Here is an 18000-nt window from a genome sequence, read left to right on the forward strand (position 1 = left end):
TTACAGTGGACAGTAATGGCTTCCTACAATAACTTTAATCATCACATAGAACCTGACGATTCACAGTCAATTCTGTATAATGTCTTTCTATGTATTTGCCTCCAAAAGTCTTCTTTTGTACAGAGGATCTTTTTTGTAATGAGATTTTTGTTTGTAATGTTTTAAATTAAAGTTTCAAAGGAAATGTACCAACATTTGTTTATCAATTTTTATATATATATATATTGAAGATATCGAATAGTTTGCATGAATCTCTTCGGGCTTGTTGTGGCTCACAGCCATGTCCTTGGGTTATTTCAACATGCTCAGGCTGGTGATAAAATAGATCTGCACCCAATTGGGTGTTCCTATTAAAGACTACAAGCACCTGCATGTTGTGCAGCCATACTCACCATTGTCACTATAAAAAATCCAGCCAGAGCAAAGATGTGCAAACAGCTCATATGAATGTATGAAGACTGTAAGAGATTACAGGTGGTCAGCAGCACCCAGACACAAAACATAAGAAATTTAATGTGATATTGGAGGATAGATACAACACTATCATCCTAAATGTGTGGGTATACTGCCACCTACAGGAAGTTAGGACATACACATTACAAATCAGGTCAGCTTCCTCCAGTGCAGGGTTTCTCAACCAGGGATCCAAAACTCCTTAGATATCCTCCAGAGGCTGCTAGGGGTTCCTTGAGTAATTAGCAATTTGTGCCTAACAGGTCAGTTTACCGGACCCCAATGATCTTTTCGGCTGTAAAGATGATATTCTTTCCACTGGCCAGCCCGCTGATATACTGTAAGCTGTGGATATAGTAATTATAATAGGGGTTCCCTATGACCTGAAAGTTATTTCAAAGGTTCCCCCAGGTTTAAAAGTTTGAGAAAGACTGATCTAGTGGTTATACCCTGACACTTGCTCAACGTTTAGGTTTTGCTCTGTGTTTTGACACCAGGGACTTCCTATTTGCTTAAGGTTGTGATCTCCTTACTCCCGAACATGGGCATTGTTCTCTCCATTTGTTTGCTTTTGGTTTATCCAAAAATTAAATTTACCCTGTTCATGTGGTGTTTACTGTCAGAGTTTACTGTTACCTTTAGAAAAATTCTTCATCTCAGATGAGCTCCTCCGGGGCCACGTGGCTTTTTGTTGGAACATTTGGAGATGAATTTGTTTGGGTAATGCCATTGAAGCGGAATTAATCCCTACCAAACTCACCTGCCCCCATTCTGCCCTGCCACCATCATTTCTTTTACTAGATTCAATCTTCCGCTGTCCCTGTTCTTCTCTTCCAGTCTTCCTGATCTTTGACCATCTTGATTAACCAACCAAGGATGATGAAACTCCTGTGCATACACACCTCAGTTCATTCAGACCTGGCAGCCCCGGGAGGGTATGTTTTTTCACAAAAAGGACATCGATCTGCCTAATTGTAAACTTTCAAATAACCTTTCTAAATAAAAAACAAAAATGAAGGAATCCAAGCGTTTTGGGTTTAATAAATTCCACCAGTGATATTATCTGTCATTTGCAAGTAAATCAATTTTACCTAAATCATCTTGCTTATTATTATTATTATCTGTGAATTGTACAATTTGTGTCTTTAGTAATATGCAAATCTTAGAATAATAACACCTCACCTGACAGTTTAAAGTCACTAAGAAAGTTGATGCTAAATGACTTCCCCCCGTATGCTGTGATCATAGAACTACATGGGGGAGCACATTGCTATATAACGACCATCATGTATCACTTTAATGGGGGTTTCACTTTGATCATTGTCTAAACAGTGACCACCAGCCCAACATATCCCTCAAGAGTGGCTGCTATGACTCCTGTGTAAATTACAGGCACCAATATTATTAAATACATAATACATATCAATATTATTATAATCTATATTTCTTCTTCTATGTGCACATTAAAATGTGTTTTTTTTTGTGTTGTACATGATTTCAGTTAAAGCTCACAAAGAAAAGATGTTTTTTTTTTTTTTTGGTATTACCCCTATTTAACAATATGATAACCAAAAATAGCTAATGTGTCATACAATCAGGGGGAAGTGCAAAGTGTACCATTGTTATGGCCCTGGACCCTCTTCCAACAAGAGCTCTCTAGCATGTTATTATATATGTTATGTTATTATGTTATTGACTTAGGAGGGGACTTAGGAGGGGACCCGAGTAATTTCTGCACCGGGGCCCACTTTTGGCTACAATAAATAGCATCAGTTAAAACAATGTCCATGCTGTATACGGGTGCTGACGTGTAATTACATATGTGTATATTCTTTACAAGTGTGAATGTGTCCTGAGGGTCAGTTCACAACTCTGCAGATTCCATTAAATTCTTAGGAAACATAATAAAATGTATATCAGCGCACGTTGCTGCATAGTCTATTGTATTTGGCAGTGCAATTATTCACACCTGCCACAAGGGAAATATGAGAGCAGACATTACTGAACTACTGAAAATAAAAGTTACCTGGCTGCAATCTTCTAATTAGAATTCCAGTGACTCACCTGGACCAGGTAACACCAGGGAAAAGCATGCCCCATACTGCCACCGAGTGGAGCTTTTAGGAAATACAATGGAGAATATTTGGATTGCAGTATTAGGCTCATAGATTTGTTATGGAATTATTATTATGGTGAAGACTGTGAACTGCACACATTTTGCAGCTTGACCCCACAGAGTTAAAATGATTTACAAATTACATGTCTTCCAAAGTACTGCTAAACATGCTTTGTTGAGTTCCCGTCTATTTTTGATCAACAGATGTTTCCTTGGTCAGTAAAATTAAAGTTATTAAAGACCCCATGTCTGACACACCCCGTGATCCCTAATAATATATATTGGACACTATAATTGTTTTTTTAAATATTATTGTAAATGCTAGGCTAGCTCTCCCATAGTGTAGCTTTTGTATTAGAGAAATTCACAGATTGCTCACTAGGAGGCGCTGTAGTTGCTGGAGGTGGATTGATCATCAGTATATTTATTAATATGCAATAAAACAATTGCTGATATTTGTTGTTTTAAACTAAGATTATAGAATATTATCTGAAAATATATCTTGCCTAATTTTTTTTTACCAAAAGGAAGGTGTAGTTTTTGCTTGGACATAATCCAGGGTCAGCATCTATTTCTTGGACTAAGTTGCAGCAGACTTGAGTCATGGTTTGCGTGCAACTGTGCTGTGTTCACAAATGTATGACATTAATACATGTAAGCTTCATCCTCACCTTTTGCTGCAACCCACTGACATACATGGAGGAAGCCCCATTGTGCAGCCAAGGTGGAGGAACCACACCAAACATTACTGACATGCAAGGGTCCCTGCAAGCCATAGGATACCCACCTATGACTGCACCTGCAAAACTGTGCAATATGTAAATGCCCATGTATTGCCAGTAATGCCATTTCGTCCTATGCATTGTTCTTTGGATTGGTGGCTGCATTAGTTTTCTTTTTTCTTTTATTTCTACTTAACAAATCTGCCATTAACATTCTTCCAGCTCTAGAGTGACAACACTCGGCCTTCTGTATCAGGATGGGCCCACAGCATCATATATGCACCACTAATAGTTCCTTGGAATCAAGCCATCCAGAGTGGCTCCCAGAGGTTGACACTTTGCCGGTCACTTGGCACTGCAGAACTTTTTCTTAAAGACAGCCGGCAGCATCCCAATCAGAAGTGAGACGATTCCATGATTCTGAGTGGAGTTCTGCTGTAGGTATCAATGAGCCAAAAACTAAACTAAACTTTGACTTCCAGCTCTGTGCATGCTGAACAGCAGCGAGACAACAAAATCACCCTGAATTAGATATTGGCCAAAAGTGGCATCTGCTGTTTGCATCAGTTTAGGAAAATCCTAATGGCAAGCAAGAGACAGGCCTAAGGAAATGTGGGTTTTTTTTTGTTTTTTTTTTTTATATGACCCTTTCTGGTATTCATAAATTTTTCTTTCTCTCACTTTGCTCAGCGAATCAACAGACTTTTTTTCTATTGCCAACCAATCAGAGAGATCACATGCATGCTGTACCCCCTTCACCCCACCATAAATATTGGTTTATGCAGTCTGTGTAGATGCTGCTGGTTACTATTGCTGGCTAAACACTAGAGGGCAGCAGAGTGGCTGCAATGTCAGTTTCTTTCCCTATAGAAATCTCCTAATCTCATGATTCCTTGCATTGTGTATTTATTCTAATTTTAGAATTTATTCTAAAATTTAATGGCCGGTTCAGATTAGACTTCAGGGTCGAGCAATTCCACGAGGTTAGCACCCTGCAAGACACTCAAATCACCTGTACTTCAACATCTGCACATTTGACAGCTGAAGGCAGTGACTGTACCACTTACTGTACCCCCCATTCATTCTCTATGGGGCTGCAGAATGTAGAAGCTACTTATCAACCCCGAGGCAGCAGTAACTGTGCTGCAACCTCACCACAAGTGGGAATATAGTGTAATGGGACTTTAAAAAGCTCAAATTTTAGGTGGCCGAAAAAAAAAGAGCCTTTAATAACATAATCAGCTGTATAAAAGTTTCCAGGAACAACCAGAACAAATTAAAAGTGAACACTGAATATATATATATATATACGGTATATATATATATATGTACATTCATACATACATACACATACAGTATATTCAATATTATTCCCATTCCTATCATTGCTACTTATTTATTTTACATTAAAATGAACCTGCCGGATGTATTATGAAACAATGGCTGGACCCAATATGGACCGTCTATGCCACACCTTATTCATTTATTGCACGTACGTTGATAGACAAAATACAGGCTACTCAGCACCTTGACATATATCCTTAAAGATTTTTTGGAATCTGGATGCCGTTTTTGACCGACACAATTTCCCCCACTCAATTGAATGCCATCATTGAACTTTTCCGTCATTCTACACGGTGCGAATATAGAAATTTAAGTAGTACCTAAAGCTTTTTATATCTTTTTTTTTAGAAAGCGTAATGCTTTTTGTTTTTAGCTATTGTGGCAGACAATGCATTTGTTTTGTTAGTTTTTAGTTACTGATGACTAGTGTTGGTGTTCAAATTCGGGTTGTTCTTATATTCGACCTGAATATGACTCTTCGAATTCGGATAGACCTGACCTGAAAAACACGACACGTATTCGACAGTAAAAATTCTGAAAAAAATGTTTTAAAAAATATAAAAATGGTTTTAAAGTAATTTCATGAAGGTTTGTGTTTTTTTTTTTTACAGGTTTTCCCACAATGACATTATGATTCCCGTGGCTGTGCAGCCGTGGGAATTCTCCTGTCACTGCGGGATCTCCGGGCACTAAAAGAATGGGGACTTGTCCCCATTCATCACTTGTAGTGCCCTGTGTTCTTGGATAGAGAAACTCTATCTTACAACACATAGTACAGCCCTGCAACAGCAATTGCTACTACTATGTGTTCTTGGATGGTTTCTCTATCCAAGAACAGGTCACTAGAGGTGATGAATAGGGACAAGTCCCCATTCATCACCTATACTTCTTGGATAGAAAAACTCTATCCAAGAACACATACAACTAGTAAAGGGCTGCAAGAGCAATCTGATTGCAGTCTTGCAGTCCTTAAAAGACCCTAAAAAACCCCCAAATTCTCACACCATTGACTTCATGGGTGTTTGAATACAGCATTCGATCACCCGGACAATTTCTCACTATTCGATCGAATAGCTGTCCAATCGAATAGTGAGATATTCGACAAACGCTACTGATGACACTGTTCTACTGATTAGACAATGATCCCTTTCCCCATTAACTGAAAAATGAAAAATTACTGGAAAGAAAACACATTTATATGCATAATAATTTAAATGATGTTTACATTTATTTTGTACAGACATTACTCATTTTTTTACGTTATCTGAATGTCTTGTAATTCTGCAATGATGGATCTTTTTTATTCACCTTTTCCTTTTTCTGTATGCTGTTTTTTTTCTATCAATAAAAAATATTACTAAAAAAAAAGAACCTCCTGGGATAGGATTATAAGAGCTGCCGTTGCTATTTGGTTAGTGCGTGCTCCAAGGATATTGTATTTTTCCTTACTTTATTTTAGATGGACTCAACATAACTGAAGCAGGTTACAGCCCAACACATTTCAGGTAGATTTCAAGATTCTAAAGGTAAGCCACCTGCCCAGCCAGGTTCTTTTGTTTCTTGAAATCTTTGTTGACTAGAGTTTTGATTTGATTTGTGGCAGGAAGAACCTTCTTTTGGAGTCCAATACTATAAGAAACCATGTGTAATGGTCATGGAGCTACAATAACACATGACTTTTTTTAGGGCGTGCACCTTAAAAAACAAGTCAAAACATCAACTATTTTTCCTGATCATAACCTGGAGATTTTTTTTACCTTGTGCTCCATCTACTTTTTGTTTACTCTTCTTCCCCCTTCCTTGGTTAGGGTATGCAAAGGCCAGGTAAAAAACTATACAAATCAGATATCTTGGTTGCAAGGGGATGCAAATAAGAAAATTCAAATGTTTAAATACATTCTATATTACCCAGTAGAAAAAGTTTGATGGAAGTTATATTCCAAGGCAGTAGAAATAGTTCAGTTCTTTGATGTTGACTGTTCTGTAGCCCACTGTAACTTTCTCAATATTTGGATTAATAAATTAGAAATAATAAATGCCATGGAGAGAAGCTGTTGTACAGGACTACCTACACTACAATTCCATCAATAGGAAGATGTTCTGGTAACAGTTTTCTAATTACATCAGCTTACCAATGGTTTGTAGAAATATATATTATATATATATTTTAAATTTTAGGTATAAAGTTCATATAAAGTTTCTATTAAAGAATACCAATATCAATGCAGCATACAAAGACTTTTCAGACAATTCCAACCTAGTGGTAAGTTTGCAGAAGGTTCTTTTTGGTTTAAGCGTAACTGGCCCTGTAGACAAAACCAGTTCCAAAAAAAGATTATTAGAGTGTGATGTGGAGGAACTCAGGTGACCTACACCCCAACCTACCTACCCTAACCTCAACCCTACAGATTGTCTGAGGGAAGAACTGGAATACTTACTGCAAGCCATTCAGTATCTAACCTCACAAATGATCTTTTGGATGCACATGCATCATTTCATAGAAATATAGGACAGCAAGAGGTGCATTAAGTTTTCTCTCCACCTTGTCTGAGTATAGACCCAGGTTTATCTTTGCTGAAAATCCTGCTCAAATGTCCACTCTCCTAAATTTTGTGAAAATTCCTCAAAGGGTAAAGGAAGCAACTTTATATACAAATGCCCATGGTTTTGCCCAATAAATTCCAAAGCAATTCACTGCCAGGACTTTGGAGTCTATCTGTCTATAACCAGACATAGAAAAGCACAACTGCATGCACAGATATATTAACCTTAATAATCCAATGTCTATGCATGTGCAGGGACCTCAAACAAGTTTCATCAATGTGGTATAATACTCTGTAAATATAATATATAGTTTGTTTGTTTATTTTTTAACACATCCAAACTAAAATTCCAGCGAAAAGTTTTGTTTTGGGCAATGCAGAGAATTAGCTTTTTTTTTTCTAATTTCATTGTTGTCTATTTTCCAACTGGTAAAGCTCTTTCCTTTTTTCTGGTGTTCGTGCTCTGAAGATGCTTTCTTGCTAATTGGGGAAATCTCCTTCCGACCTGGTTGTTTCTTAGCTGGGAAGTTGGGGTAATTAAGGAATTGGATAATAATAATAAAAAAGATTTTTTTTGATAAGGCTTTAGAAAACAGAATTTTTTTTCTGTGTTCCAAATATTTTATATTGGCACCAGGCCGATAGTGTGAAATCCCAGCGAAAATGACCCAGATATAAAAGAGCCATCTGCAATTTTGTATTTAGTAGGTTCCAGTGGAAGCCGTCTTGTACCTCTAGAAGTATGATAAAATAAAATTGTTTCCTGTAGACCTTACCCTTGTTGGGGTAAATTGAATCATGTTTCCCTTGGATCAACTGTGCATAGATGGTTTTAGTTGGAACATGCAGGTATATTGTACGTTTATTTCCCTGGAGAATACAATTGAAGAACTTTTCTTTTTTTTCAACCTTTTTATCCAGAACTAAGTGCTTTTTTACACTTTTACTCCAGCATCAGGAGATTGAAAATTATCTCTGGCATTTGGACCTTCAACCAGTGCAGAGATGTCTCTCTACTAGAAAAGGAATTACAATTAGCAGCAACTACTTACCACTTACCTTCACCAGTAACCCTCAGCCTGTTTTGTTCACCTCAAGGATGACAACTACTATCAGCAACAGTCGTCATCTGTACTACTGTAACATCTTCCTCTCTGGTATTTTACCAACTTGACTCTCTCCTCTACAATCTATTATGAAAGCTGCAGCCAGACTCATCCATCCTTCCCTCCGCTCCTCTTCTGCTGCATCTCTTTGTAGTTCTCTTCATTGGCTTCTATTTCACCTTAGAATCAAATTCATCTCCTCCTCTCCATCTTACCTTTCTGACCTGGAAAAAAAATATGCTCGCTCCGCTCCATCCAATTTATCCCACACTTAAAAGCAGTTCCAGTAAAGAGGGGCAGGGGGATTATACGAAGTCTAAAGGCTTTTAGTTCTTTGGCACAAAAGAACTTTTCAGTTTTATAAACCAAGACAACGAGTGCATGGACAGCGGCTGATCCAAAAAACGAAACAAAAAACCCAGCATGTGTTCTTATCAACAGTAGGAAAATAAATCTCTGCTATTATCGTCGGCCATTGATCTTCTCCTTTTGCCTTTACACCTGGGGAGAAATTAAAAAAAAAAAAAAAAAAGTAAATTAAAATGACAAAAAAGCAGTAAAAATGTAATTCGAAGTGCTGCTCTGTTATGTTTTTTATATGCTTTTTTTTTTCTTTATCAATAAACAGTATTTATATAGCACTAACATATCAAGCAGCGCTGTAAATAGGGGTTGCAAATGACAGACAGATACAGACAGTGACACAGGAGGAGGAGAGGACCCTACCCAGAAAAGCTTACAATCTAATTGTAATTATGCACCGAGGAATGTTACAATTTTACTTGGTAACTTGAAAGGTCAAAAAATAAAAGAAGATTTAGTAAACTCACAAAAATCACACATGCTTTAAATATGTTGTAAACACAGAAACGTATTTGTTTGCTCTACTAGTTGTGCGCTGACAAAGCCTCTGCTGCAGAGTCATCAGCCTGCCTGTCACTTCAGACATTGCAGTAAGCCATAGCGGACAGCTGTGGGCTCTACCGCAGTCCTCGCTTCTCCTATTCAAATGAATGGGAGTAGTTGAGACACAGCTGTGGCGCGGTCTGCAAAAGCTTGGCTACAGTTGCAAATCTGTGGTGTGGTTTGCCTCTGCAGACTGTGCATACAATTTGGCACTGTGGGTCTGAAAGGGCCATAAGTTCCCTCCCGTTGGGCTACAGAATGCTTTCCTACAGAATGGGGGCTATCTAAACTCCAGCAGGGAGAGAGCTCCAACTAGGATGACAACACTGTCTGGGATTTCAGAGTAGCAGGAGCAGCATTGTGAGGGAAGTGATTTGTTTACTGCAGAGAGTGCTGCAGAGAGTGCAACTGTGCAAGTGCCATGGAAAGGAAGACATACATTTTATGCATATAACCCCAGAAACATTCTGAGCACTCAAATTACACATATAACAAAACCACTAAGCACCATCTTATGTTTTACAGAATCAAAAAAAAAAAAGATTGAAATGAGACCCACTACTCCCTCATCTCAAAAGTAGAGGACCTATATAAAATTAGTATATAGAAAATTTTCATTTTGTGCCTTTTTTTTTTTTGCAACAAATACACATTGCAAGACTAATTCTCAGGGATTGCTATTTTAGGTAATAAAGCATCATTTTATCTTTTCCTGAAATCAATCCAGTTTATTCATCTCCACAATAGACAGCTCATAGGATTGCAGCACAAAAATAAGTTACCCTGTCACTATGGACTGAAAGTGAAGTATATTGACGGAAATTATCCAAATAAAAGAGGATGATGTATTCTTCCTATGCTTATGGTTTATGCATTAACACTCTAAAGTGTTGCAAATCTCTGGCTGCTGGAGGAATATGATACCACCGGGTGTGTATACTGGTCCGCTGTTCACACTGTGGTTTTACCAGCCAGCCCCTGTGCCCTTTATTGATGAACAAGCCTCTAAGAGGAGCCACGGTGTGCAGGAGTAGGGGGCTAAGTATATGACAAACTCTAAAGGCTTCACATTCACTTTTAAGTCCACCTCCTTGATTGTAAGCGCTTCGGGGCAGGGTCTTCTATTCCTGTGTCACTGTCTGTATTCGTCTGTCGTTTGCAACCCCTATTTAATGTACAGTGCTGCGTAATATGTTGGCGCTATATAAATCCTATTTATTATTATTATTTATAATAATCTAGTATAATAAAATGCTTTCAATCTCTTTGTGCCGTCATACTAAGTAAGGGCAGTAGGTGGCACTGCAGACAATGTGTTACTCCCTATCCCTGTTCACACTAAAAAACTCAAGAGCAGTCAGATATGGAATCCCTACTATAATGCAAGAAGCCCGTTTTTAAAATATTAGAGCACTTTTTGTTTTTTTATGATCTGTGTAATCCATAAAATGTCAAAAAATGGCAATACCTAAAATTCTCTATCCATAGAGGAGAAATATTTGCATATTTTATGAATGCAGGTGGCACCATAAAAGTGAGTCACCGATACCTCTCCAGCACACCCCTACCTGACATTCCTTCATTGGAGGTGAAAGGTGCAATGCAAAAGAAGGACAATGCTGGCACTGGCTTAGCTCAGAGAAAGAGGAAATAGCAACTGACCAAAGTCCTTTACTCAAATTGTCTTTTAGCCCAAGATCAGCCGGTGTCTACAAGTTTAAGATAATCTGATCAGGAGTCTTAAACTTTACCTGTACAGATATCCTTCACTCCTATAGAATTCACCATTATCAATTGTCCATCAGACTGTAAAATATATTACCAGCACAATTGCCTTAATAAAAGGATTTGGAATGGCCCTGAGATCCATATGATGATTAAAAAATAAATGTTGGATCAAACACGTCAGGTGTGGTGGTCACATATACTGTCCACATGCTCATGTCAATGCAACCCCCCATTCACCACCTAATATTTTGGACCATGCTCACACAGATGGGTGACTCTTGGGTGGCTGATAAACCTGCCAGCCACCAGTGACCACTCCATTCCTGACTACCTGCTGGAGAGGTAACCTAAGCCTGATACTTCAGACTACAAACCGGACGTTCATGATGCAAGCCGCTTTAGCAATTCAAGTATTAAGTCTGATTTAGCTTACCTACAATAGACTGTTCCCTCGCAAAATCCTAAAGCAAACATTGTTTATTAGCATAACTTTCCAAACGTTGCATATCCCCATGGTAATTACCTGGTTTGGTTCTTCATTGGGAGTATTCTCATACTCGTAGTCGGCTGTGTCATCTATAGTATCCTGTCCAGTATGGCTCCAGCTATCCCCACCATCTGAAATGATGTCCTCGTCATCGTGTAATGACCTGTTCCAGTCCTTGGGTTCACTTTCCGTATCGTATTTATCATCCTGCTCATTGTCCAAGTGATCAAGAGTCGTTTGTTCCTGAATTTCCCCAAAACACGCCTTAATTTGATCAGAATCCATTTTTGTCTTGAGCGCCAGAAACTCAAGGTCCTCCTCGTGCATCTGGCCATATTCCTGGAAATACTCCACTAGAATTTCTTTGCCAGCCTTGGTGGCTGACACCATTTTGATAAACCTTTTCCTCTCTTCTAGAGAGCGTTCGTAATTTTTGCGGTATTGCTCCATCCATCTCAAACTGCCGGTTCGGAGAACACAGCGGTTATCTTTGAACCATTTTACAATTTCTGTCCTAACGAGGCCAGTCTGTGCCGCGAGTTGGTCATAATCCTGCGGAGATGGCCACTGGGTTCTTGCAAAGGTACTTTTCAGCAGGTGAAGCTGCTCCTGTTTTGATTTGCACTGAGGGGAAGAGCTTGCCGAATGCGTCGTTGCTCCGTTCATGAATCCATCATTTTCAGTGCCCATGGGGTCTATGACTTCTTGATCCACAGAATCTTTAATCTTTCTTCTGTCTGAAAACCATAAATCTATGTCTCTTCTGGGTAGTTTAGTCTCGGATCGTAAGCGATCAATTTCCGCTTGTGCGGGATACGGGCTCCTCGCAAAACTGTTTTCAAGACATTGAAGTTGATCTTCTGTTGTCATCGTGGCCTTTCGTCTCAAATCCCTGTAATGGTAAGGGCGACGAGTGCGGCCAGAAAGCTGGTCTTTGATTATGGTTTCACTAGTGATATTAACCAGACCTCTCTGGCTTCTATATCGGTGGTCGCTAAACCATTTCTTAATCTCACTTCTGGACAAGCCGGTGGCATCGATTAGCCTGTAAATTTCAGCATCATCGGGGAACTGGCACATGACAAAACTAGCTTTCAAAAGAGCTATCTGTTGACTGGTCTTTTTGCGTTCATGCCGAGACGACACCGTGTGTACCCTGGGAACAGATGATGATGGAACCTGTCCTATACACTGACGCTTTGGCTCAGGAGCCTCTTGGGGACTCTGCATGGTACGCTTTTGGTATTGGCTTGGAGTAGTGCCAATACTAACCGGAACCGAAGGAACAGTAACCGCAGACGCATTCGTAACTTGAGTTAAGACTAGACCAGGCTGACCAATGATTTGACACGGTACAGCAGTCTGGATAAGTGGCTGTGCAATTTTAGCTGTAGTAGTAAGTGGGGCTGGTAATACTGTGAAGGTCTGGGGAACAGATTGTATAGTCCCATTAAACATTTTTTTTCTGGCCTCCTCTACCTCTTCCGGGGACCAGCTAATACCATGCTTTAATCTCTGAGTAGCGAACCAGATTCTTATTTGCTCTTCAGGATGTTTTGAAGCTGCGGTCAGCCATGATAGCTCTGCCTGCGTTGGGTATGGAAATTTGTTAAATGAACTGATCAAAGTTACATTAGTGTCAAGAGCCGAGTTATATTTGTTGCTGTTTAGGGGTACAGCAACTTTTGGAAGAAGGTGGATGTTGGGTGGAAGTTGAACAGACGGCATCACATGAGTTAAACCATCTCCAGAAATGCCATTCATTTCCGGAATAGACCCACTAATGCCATAGTGACTATCAAGCAAAGCTTCCTCGTTCCTTCTTATTGTCCTTTTCCCATCCAATCGGCTTTTACCAAGCTTCATAATGGGCATTTTAGGTATCGATATGCCTGACGCATTATCATCAGTCTCTGTGTTGTCATGAGTACTAGAAACGTCACCGCTACCCTCAATGGATTGTTCTAAAATAGTCTGATTATTGCGTTTCATGAGTTTTAATTTGAAGTTGCTCTCTCCAGGGTGATTTTTTGAATTGTGATCAGACAGAGAATCATATTTTTTCGTTGTAAAATTACATTCAGCACATACATAAAGCGGATTAAGAATGACGTTGGGATGTTGCATATCCACATGTTCAGTGAATTCATTAAGGTTCTGCGTTACATATGGACAATACTTGCACTCGTAACCACCCTGAAGCCTTTTGGATTGATTTTCAGGAGGTTTATTCTCCACTACTTCATTGTTCTCCGTTGCCTTTTCTTTTGCCTCCTCCCAGTCCTTTTTGATCTCAGGACTGGGAACATTGGCATTACTTTCCATGTCCATATCCGGATCGTCTTGGTCCATGACCTCAGAGGCCCGTACCATGCACGGCGTTGTAGATTTTCTTTTACTAGCCATGCTGCTGGTTTACTAAAGCTTTAGTAAGAGTCTGAACAGCTAAAACGGCTTTGATGAAGAATTTATAATCCACAGATCATCCAGGATGAATTGTATTGTAGTTCCCGAATCTGCATAGGTTTGGAATTCGTTTTACCTGTGGAAAAAAAAAGAGAAACATGTTACAATTTAGTGTCTGCTAAACACTCACTACTTCCCACCACTCTATCTCCCACCCTCTAGATTGTAAGCTCTTCAGAGCAGAGTCCTCTCCTCCACCTGTGTCACCCTCTGTCATTTGCAACCCCTATTTAATGTACAGCACTGCATAATGTTAGTGCTAAAAGAAACCTGTTTAATAATAATATTATTATTTATTAGCGTTCAGCTCATTTAAAGTCAATCTTTTATTTACAATTTTCCATCACCTTGTTAAAAAGTCAGCCTACCTAAGATGCAATAAAAGCAACCAACAGTTTTTGTTATTATATCACTTGGGTGTGTTGTGTGGTTTGCAAAACTGCACGTCTCACTTTAAATTTATACAATAACAATGCACAAGCAAAAGTCAAAATTAAAATATTTTTCTTTTTTAATTTGGATAAAGTAACAAAGTTGTTACTGGAAGTAGGGGGCTTCAACTTGGCCTTCCAAGGTGGTTGCATATAGCATTAATATGTGCAGTGCCGCAGAGGATGGCGACATTCTATTTTGTGTTGGTGAGGGGCAGAGATGCTAAAAGAGACTTTTAGAGACTGAGGTATACGTTATTTTAGACTGACAGAGTACACTGTAATTATAGTTACTTAATCACAATACTGGCTGCTGGGGTCCCATGGCTGTATCCCAATCAACAGGGCCAGGGGCTTTTAAAGCCTTGGGTTCAATGCTGGAGAAACAGTCTGTGTAGACCAAGCTTAAAACATGTTACAAAGTAACAAAGTTGGAAACAAAGTCACAGCCATATATTAACTGTATGTTGTATTCTTGGTCTTATACAGCTACGCGCGTTTCATGGATACTTTGCTTCTTCAGGAATTATCAAGAAGACCTAGAGTTACAATCCTTATTTTAACAAAACAAATTAAAAAAATTTTAACCTTTAAGTGCTATTGTGCATTAAATATTTAATTTATCCTCATACTAATCAAAATCCTTAGCCATGAATAAGTTGAAGTTTTGTGGTTTTGCCCTGGCAATGTATCCTGTTCCACCTGTTGTTTCTCTGCATGTATGGGCAACTGGTGGGTGATTTGGTCTAGTGTTTACCAATTTCCCACTTTCTAATAGTGAAAAGCTAAAATTTACCATTAGTATTATTAATATTATTACACATTATTTATATAGTGCCAACAACACTTTAAAAAGTCCATAATCCTACCACCAACTGTCCCTTATAGGAGCTCACAATCTAATGTCCCTACCATAGTCATATGTCTAACACAGTCCGAAGTCAATTTTTTGGGGGGAAGCCAATCAACTGCCAATCAAGGCAGGGGTGGGCGTCACTGAACTTGGCGTGACGATAGCATAACCCCGCTTACTCTCCCATCGCAGATCTGAGTCTGTGATGGGAGAGTGGGCGGGTTGTGTGCAGTGACACAGCCTGTCCATCTCCACGAGCCGGGATACCAATGGGGGACGCATTCTGCAGCTCTGGCCGATGCGCCCACCCCAGCGGAGTCCTCTTACTGACCCTGCCAGAGCAGCAGAACACCCAAAGGAGAATGGGAAACAACCTTATTGGGTTGTATACGGCCCGCAGGCCGTAGTTTGCCCATGCCTGAGCTAAGGCATGATTTTTGGAACGTGGGAGAAAACCAGAGTACCGGGAGGAAACTCACACAAACATGGGGAGAACCTGCAAACATGCAGAGAGTATCCTGACTGAGATTCTAACCTAGGAACCAGCCCTGCTAAGGTCAGAGTGCTAACCACTGAGCCACCATAATGCCCAAATTGATACATGACTGGGACAAAAAAAATGAAGACTCGTGAAAAATCTTTTCTGTGCCCTCGTACTACCCAGCGGTTGAAGACACAGGCTACAGCTTATTATAGTCTGCAAATCCAAATAGCTTGGCATGACTGATCGCTTTGCTGCAAGTCACAAAGAGCACCGTGCTTGAAAGTTTGTTCATCCAACCATATTTATCTTCAGAATACGGAACATGTTTAGTACAGCGTGTACATAATTGTGGGTCTCGAAGTTATAAATACACAGCAGATGGCGGCACTGTGACACCTTACCGAGGACCAACATCTGGATTCCTGACACTCCCTGAAAAGGTGTTAAGTGTAGCTGACGGATTGCAGTCCTCTCACAATCTGAAATTATTCAACGTAGCTAACCCACAGAATTTTAACACATCTAGGACATCTTTTAACTAAAAAATATTTTTCCTACAATCTTTCTTCAGCAATAGCTCTGCCTAAGTAGAATAACACTACCTGAATCACTAATGCGGCTATAGATCACTGCAGTAATTTAGAAGACGCAGCAGCCTGGAGAGGTCTGTGGTTTATGGCCGGCATAGGTTTACAATCTTTACCAATGTCCTTTTAAATTATACTGCTACGCATATATGTCTACACCCATGAAAAATCTGTTTGCAGGGGTTAAAATATGGCAAAAGAATGAACTTGCTAGGAAAGCAGCACATTACATGGCTCTTAGGCTGCGTACACACGTGCAATAATTGTCGTTGGAAAGGATTTTTCACAATCCTTTTCAACGACAAAAGACTGAAAGATGCATGAACGAGAGCTGTACATACAACACCGTTCTGCTCTACATAGGGGGGAGAACAATGGAGTGGCACCCCCTGCACTCTCTCCCCTTCACCTCTATTACGATCATTCGACGTTCATCTTTCGCGGATCCACCAGGACAGATGTATGAAAGATGAGCGCTGTACAAATGCCAGATTCTCATCCAATATCAGCCCTAAGGCGATTATCGGACGAGAATCATTTGACGTGTGTACATAGTCTTAGATTGTAAGCTCCTTTAGGCAGCATTCTCCTCCTGTGCCTTTGTTTGTATTGGTCAATTGCAACGGTGCTGTGTAATATGCTAGCGCTATATACAGAATAAAATATTAGGTAATAATTTAATATAATTAGAATAATAATATAATAATAAAAAACAATAGCAGCTATCTGGAAGCCTGTATGCTTTACAGAAAACCAACATCCTCCCATCTCATTCAACTCCATGGGTTGGTCAAATAGCAGAACCCCCCACTGAATGAAGTGGTTCAGCTCGCTGTTCCAAATCACTGCAAGATTAGTGATGTGAGGATCGGCGGGAGAGACCACAATGGTCATGGGAGGGGGGAGCTATTCTATACACGACATGAAAAAAAGATCTGTTGCAGAATGATATTTAAGCAACTGGGCCAATGTATAGAAAAACATTCCACTTTAGTCATGGTTTATCTTAAATGAATATTCCTGATGGAAGTTACTTTAAAGCAACTGCCACGTCAACAACAAAAAATGTTGTTTTCCTAAAACCATCATGCAACAGGTAACATGTTAAAGTTTGAGAGATGGGCACAGACACAGTATGGTTTCCACAGACTTCTAATTCATAGACAACCTATGAAGGTATTCTTGCCAACGACCAGTTTTACAGATCCGAACCCTGGCCAAGTTGCCTAACTTTGTGATGTGAACGGTTCTGCCATTTTAGCTCAGAGTTCCTCTTTAAAGCATTACCATCTCCTATATTAAGAACATTGCCCAAGCACACAAAATGGTTCCATCCCTGACTGCACAGGCGAAGTCAGGAACGCGTTACATCGTTGTGACATGGTGTAACAGTGCCTCAAGCTTGCAAAATGGCTGCCCGTGTTTACGTGCGGTGTGCACTCTTTACCATGACCCCCCGCAGGGAGAGGAGTATGGATTTACTCATCCGTACATTGCAGAACTCGGGAGCCACTAAAGACCGTCACGTAATCGACGCACTAATGAGCCTAGCAGCAGACAGCCTGCGAGCAGAGAATGAGGTCATACTGCAGAAGACAGCCGCCTGCAATTAACCACCACAGGGCACTGTCACAAAATGACGCAGAAAAAAAAAAACTACCTATGGAGAGGAAAGTTACATTTAAAGCAGCAACCTAACAATATATAGAAAATCCTAAAAAACTCTTCTTTCCAAATTTGTGGTCACACCTAGACAATGGCTGACTAGGTTACT

At 39.7% G+C, this 18000-nt stretch overlaps 1 protein-coding gene across 1 annotated transcript in view; it reads right to left on the reverse strand.

The window, feature by feature from the left end:
- Positions 1-8543: 8543 nt before the first annotated feature.
- ZHX2 (zinc fingers and homeoboxes 2) overlaps positions 8544-18000 on the reverse strand; it is a 28949-nt gene continuing 19492 nt past the window's right edge. Inside the window, exons 3-4 of the mRNA XM_072410682.1 lie at positions 11442-13947; positions 8544-8785 (exon numbers count right to left, since the gene is read on the reverse strand). Coding sequence (XP_072266783.1) covers positions 8780-8785; positions 11442-13811 — 2376 coding nt within the window. The 5' untranslated portion in view covers positions 13812-13947 and the 3' untranslated portion in view covers positions 8544-8779. The remainder of the gene's footprint in view (positions 8786-11441; positions 13948-18000) is intronic.

Source organism: Pyxicephalus adspersus, chromosome 5 (assembly GCF_032062135.1).
Source record: "Pyxicephalus adspersus chromosome 5, UCB_Pads_2.0, whole genome shotgun sequence".
NCBI classification, from domain to species: Eukaryota; Metazoa; Chordata; class Amphibia; order Anura; family Pyxicephalidae; genus Pyxicephalus; species Pyxicephalus adspersus.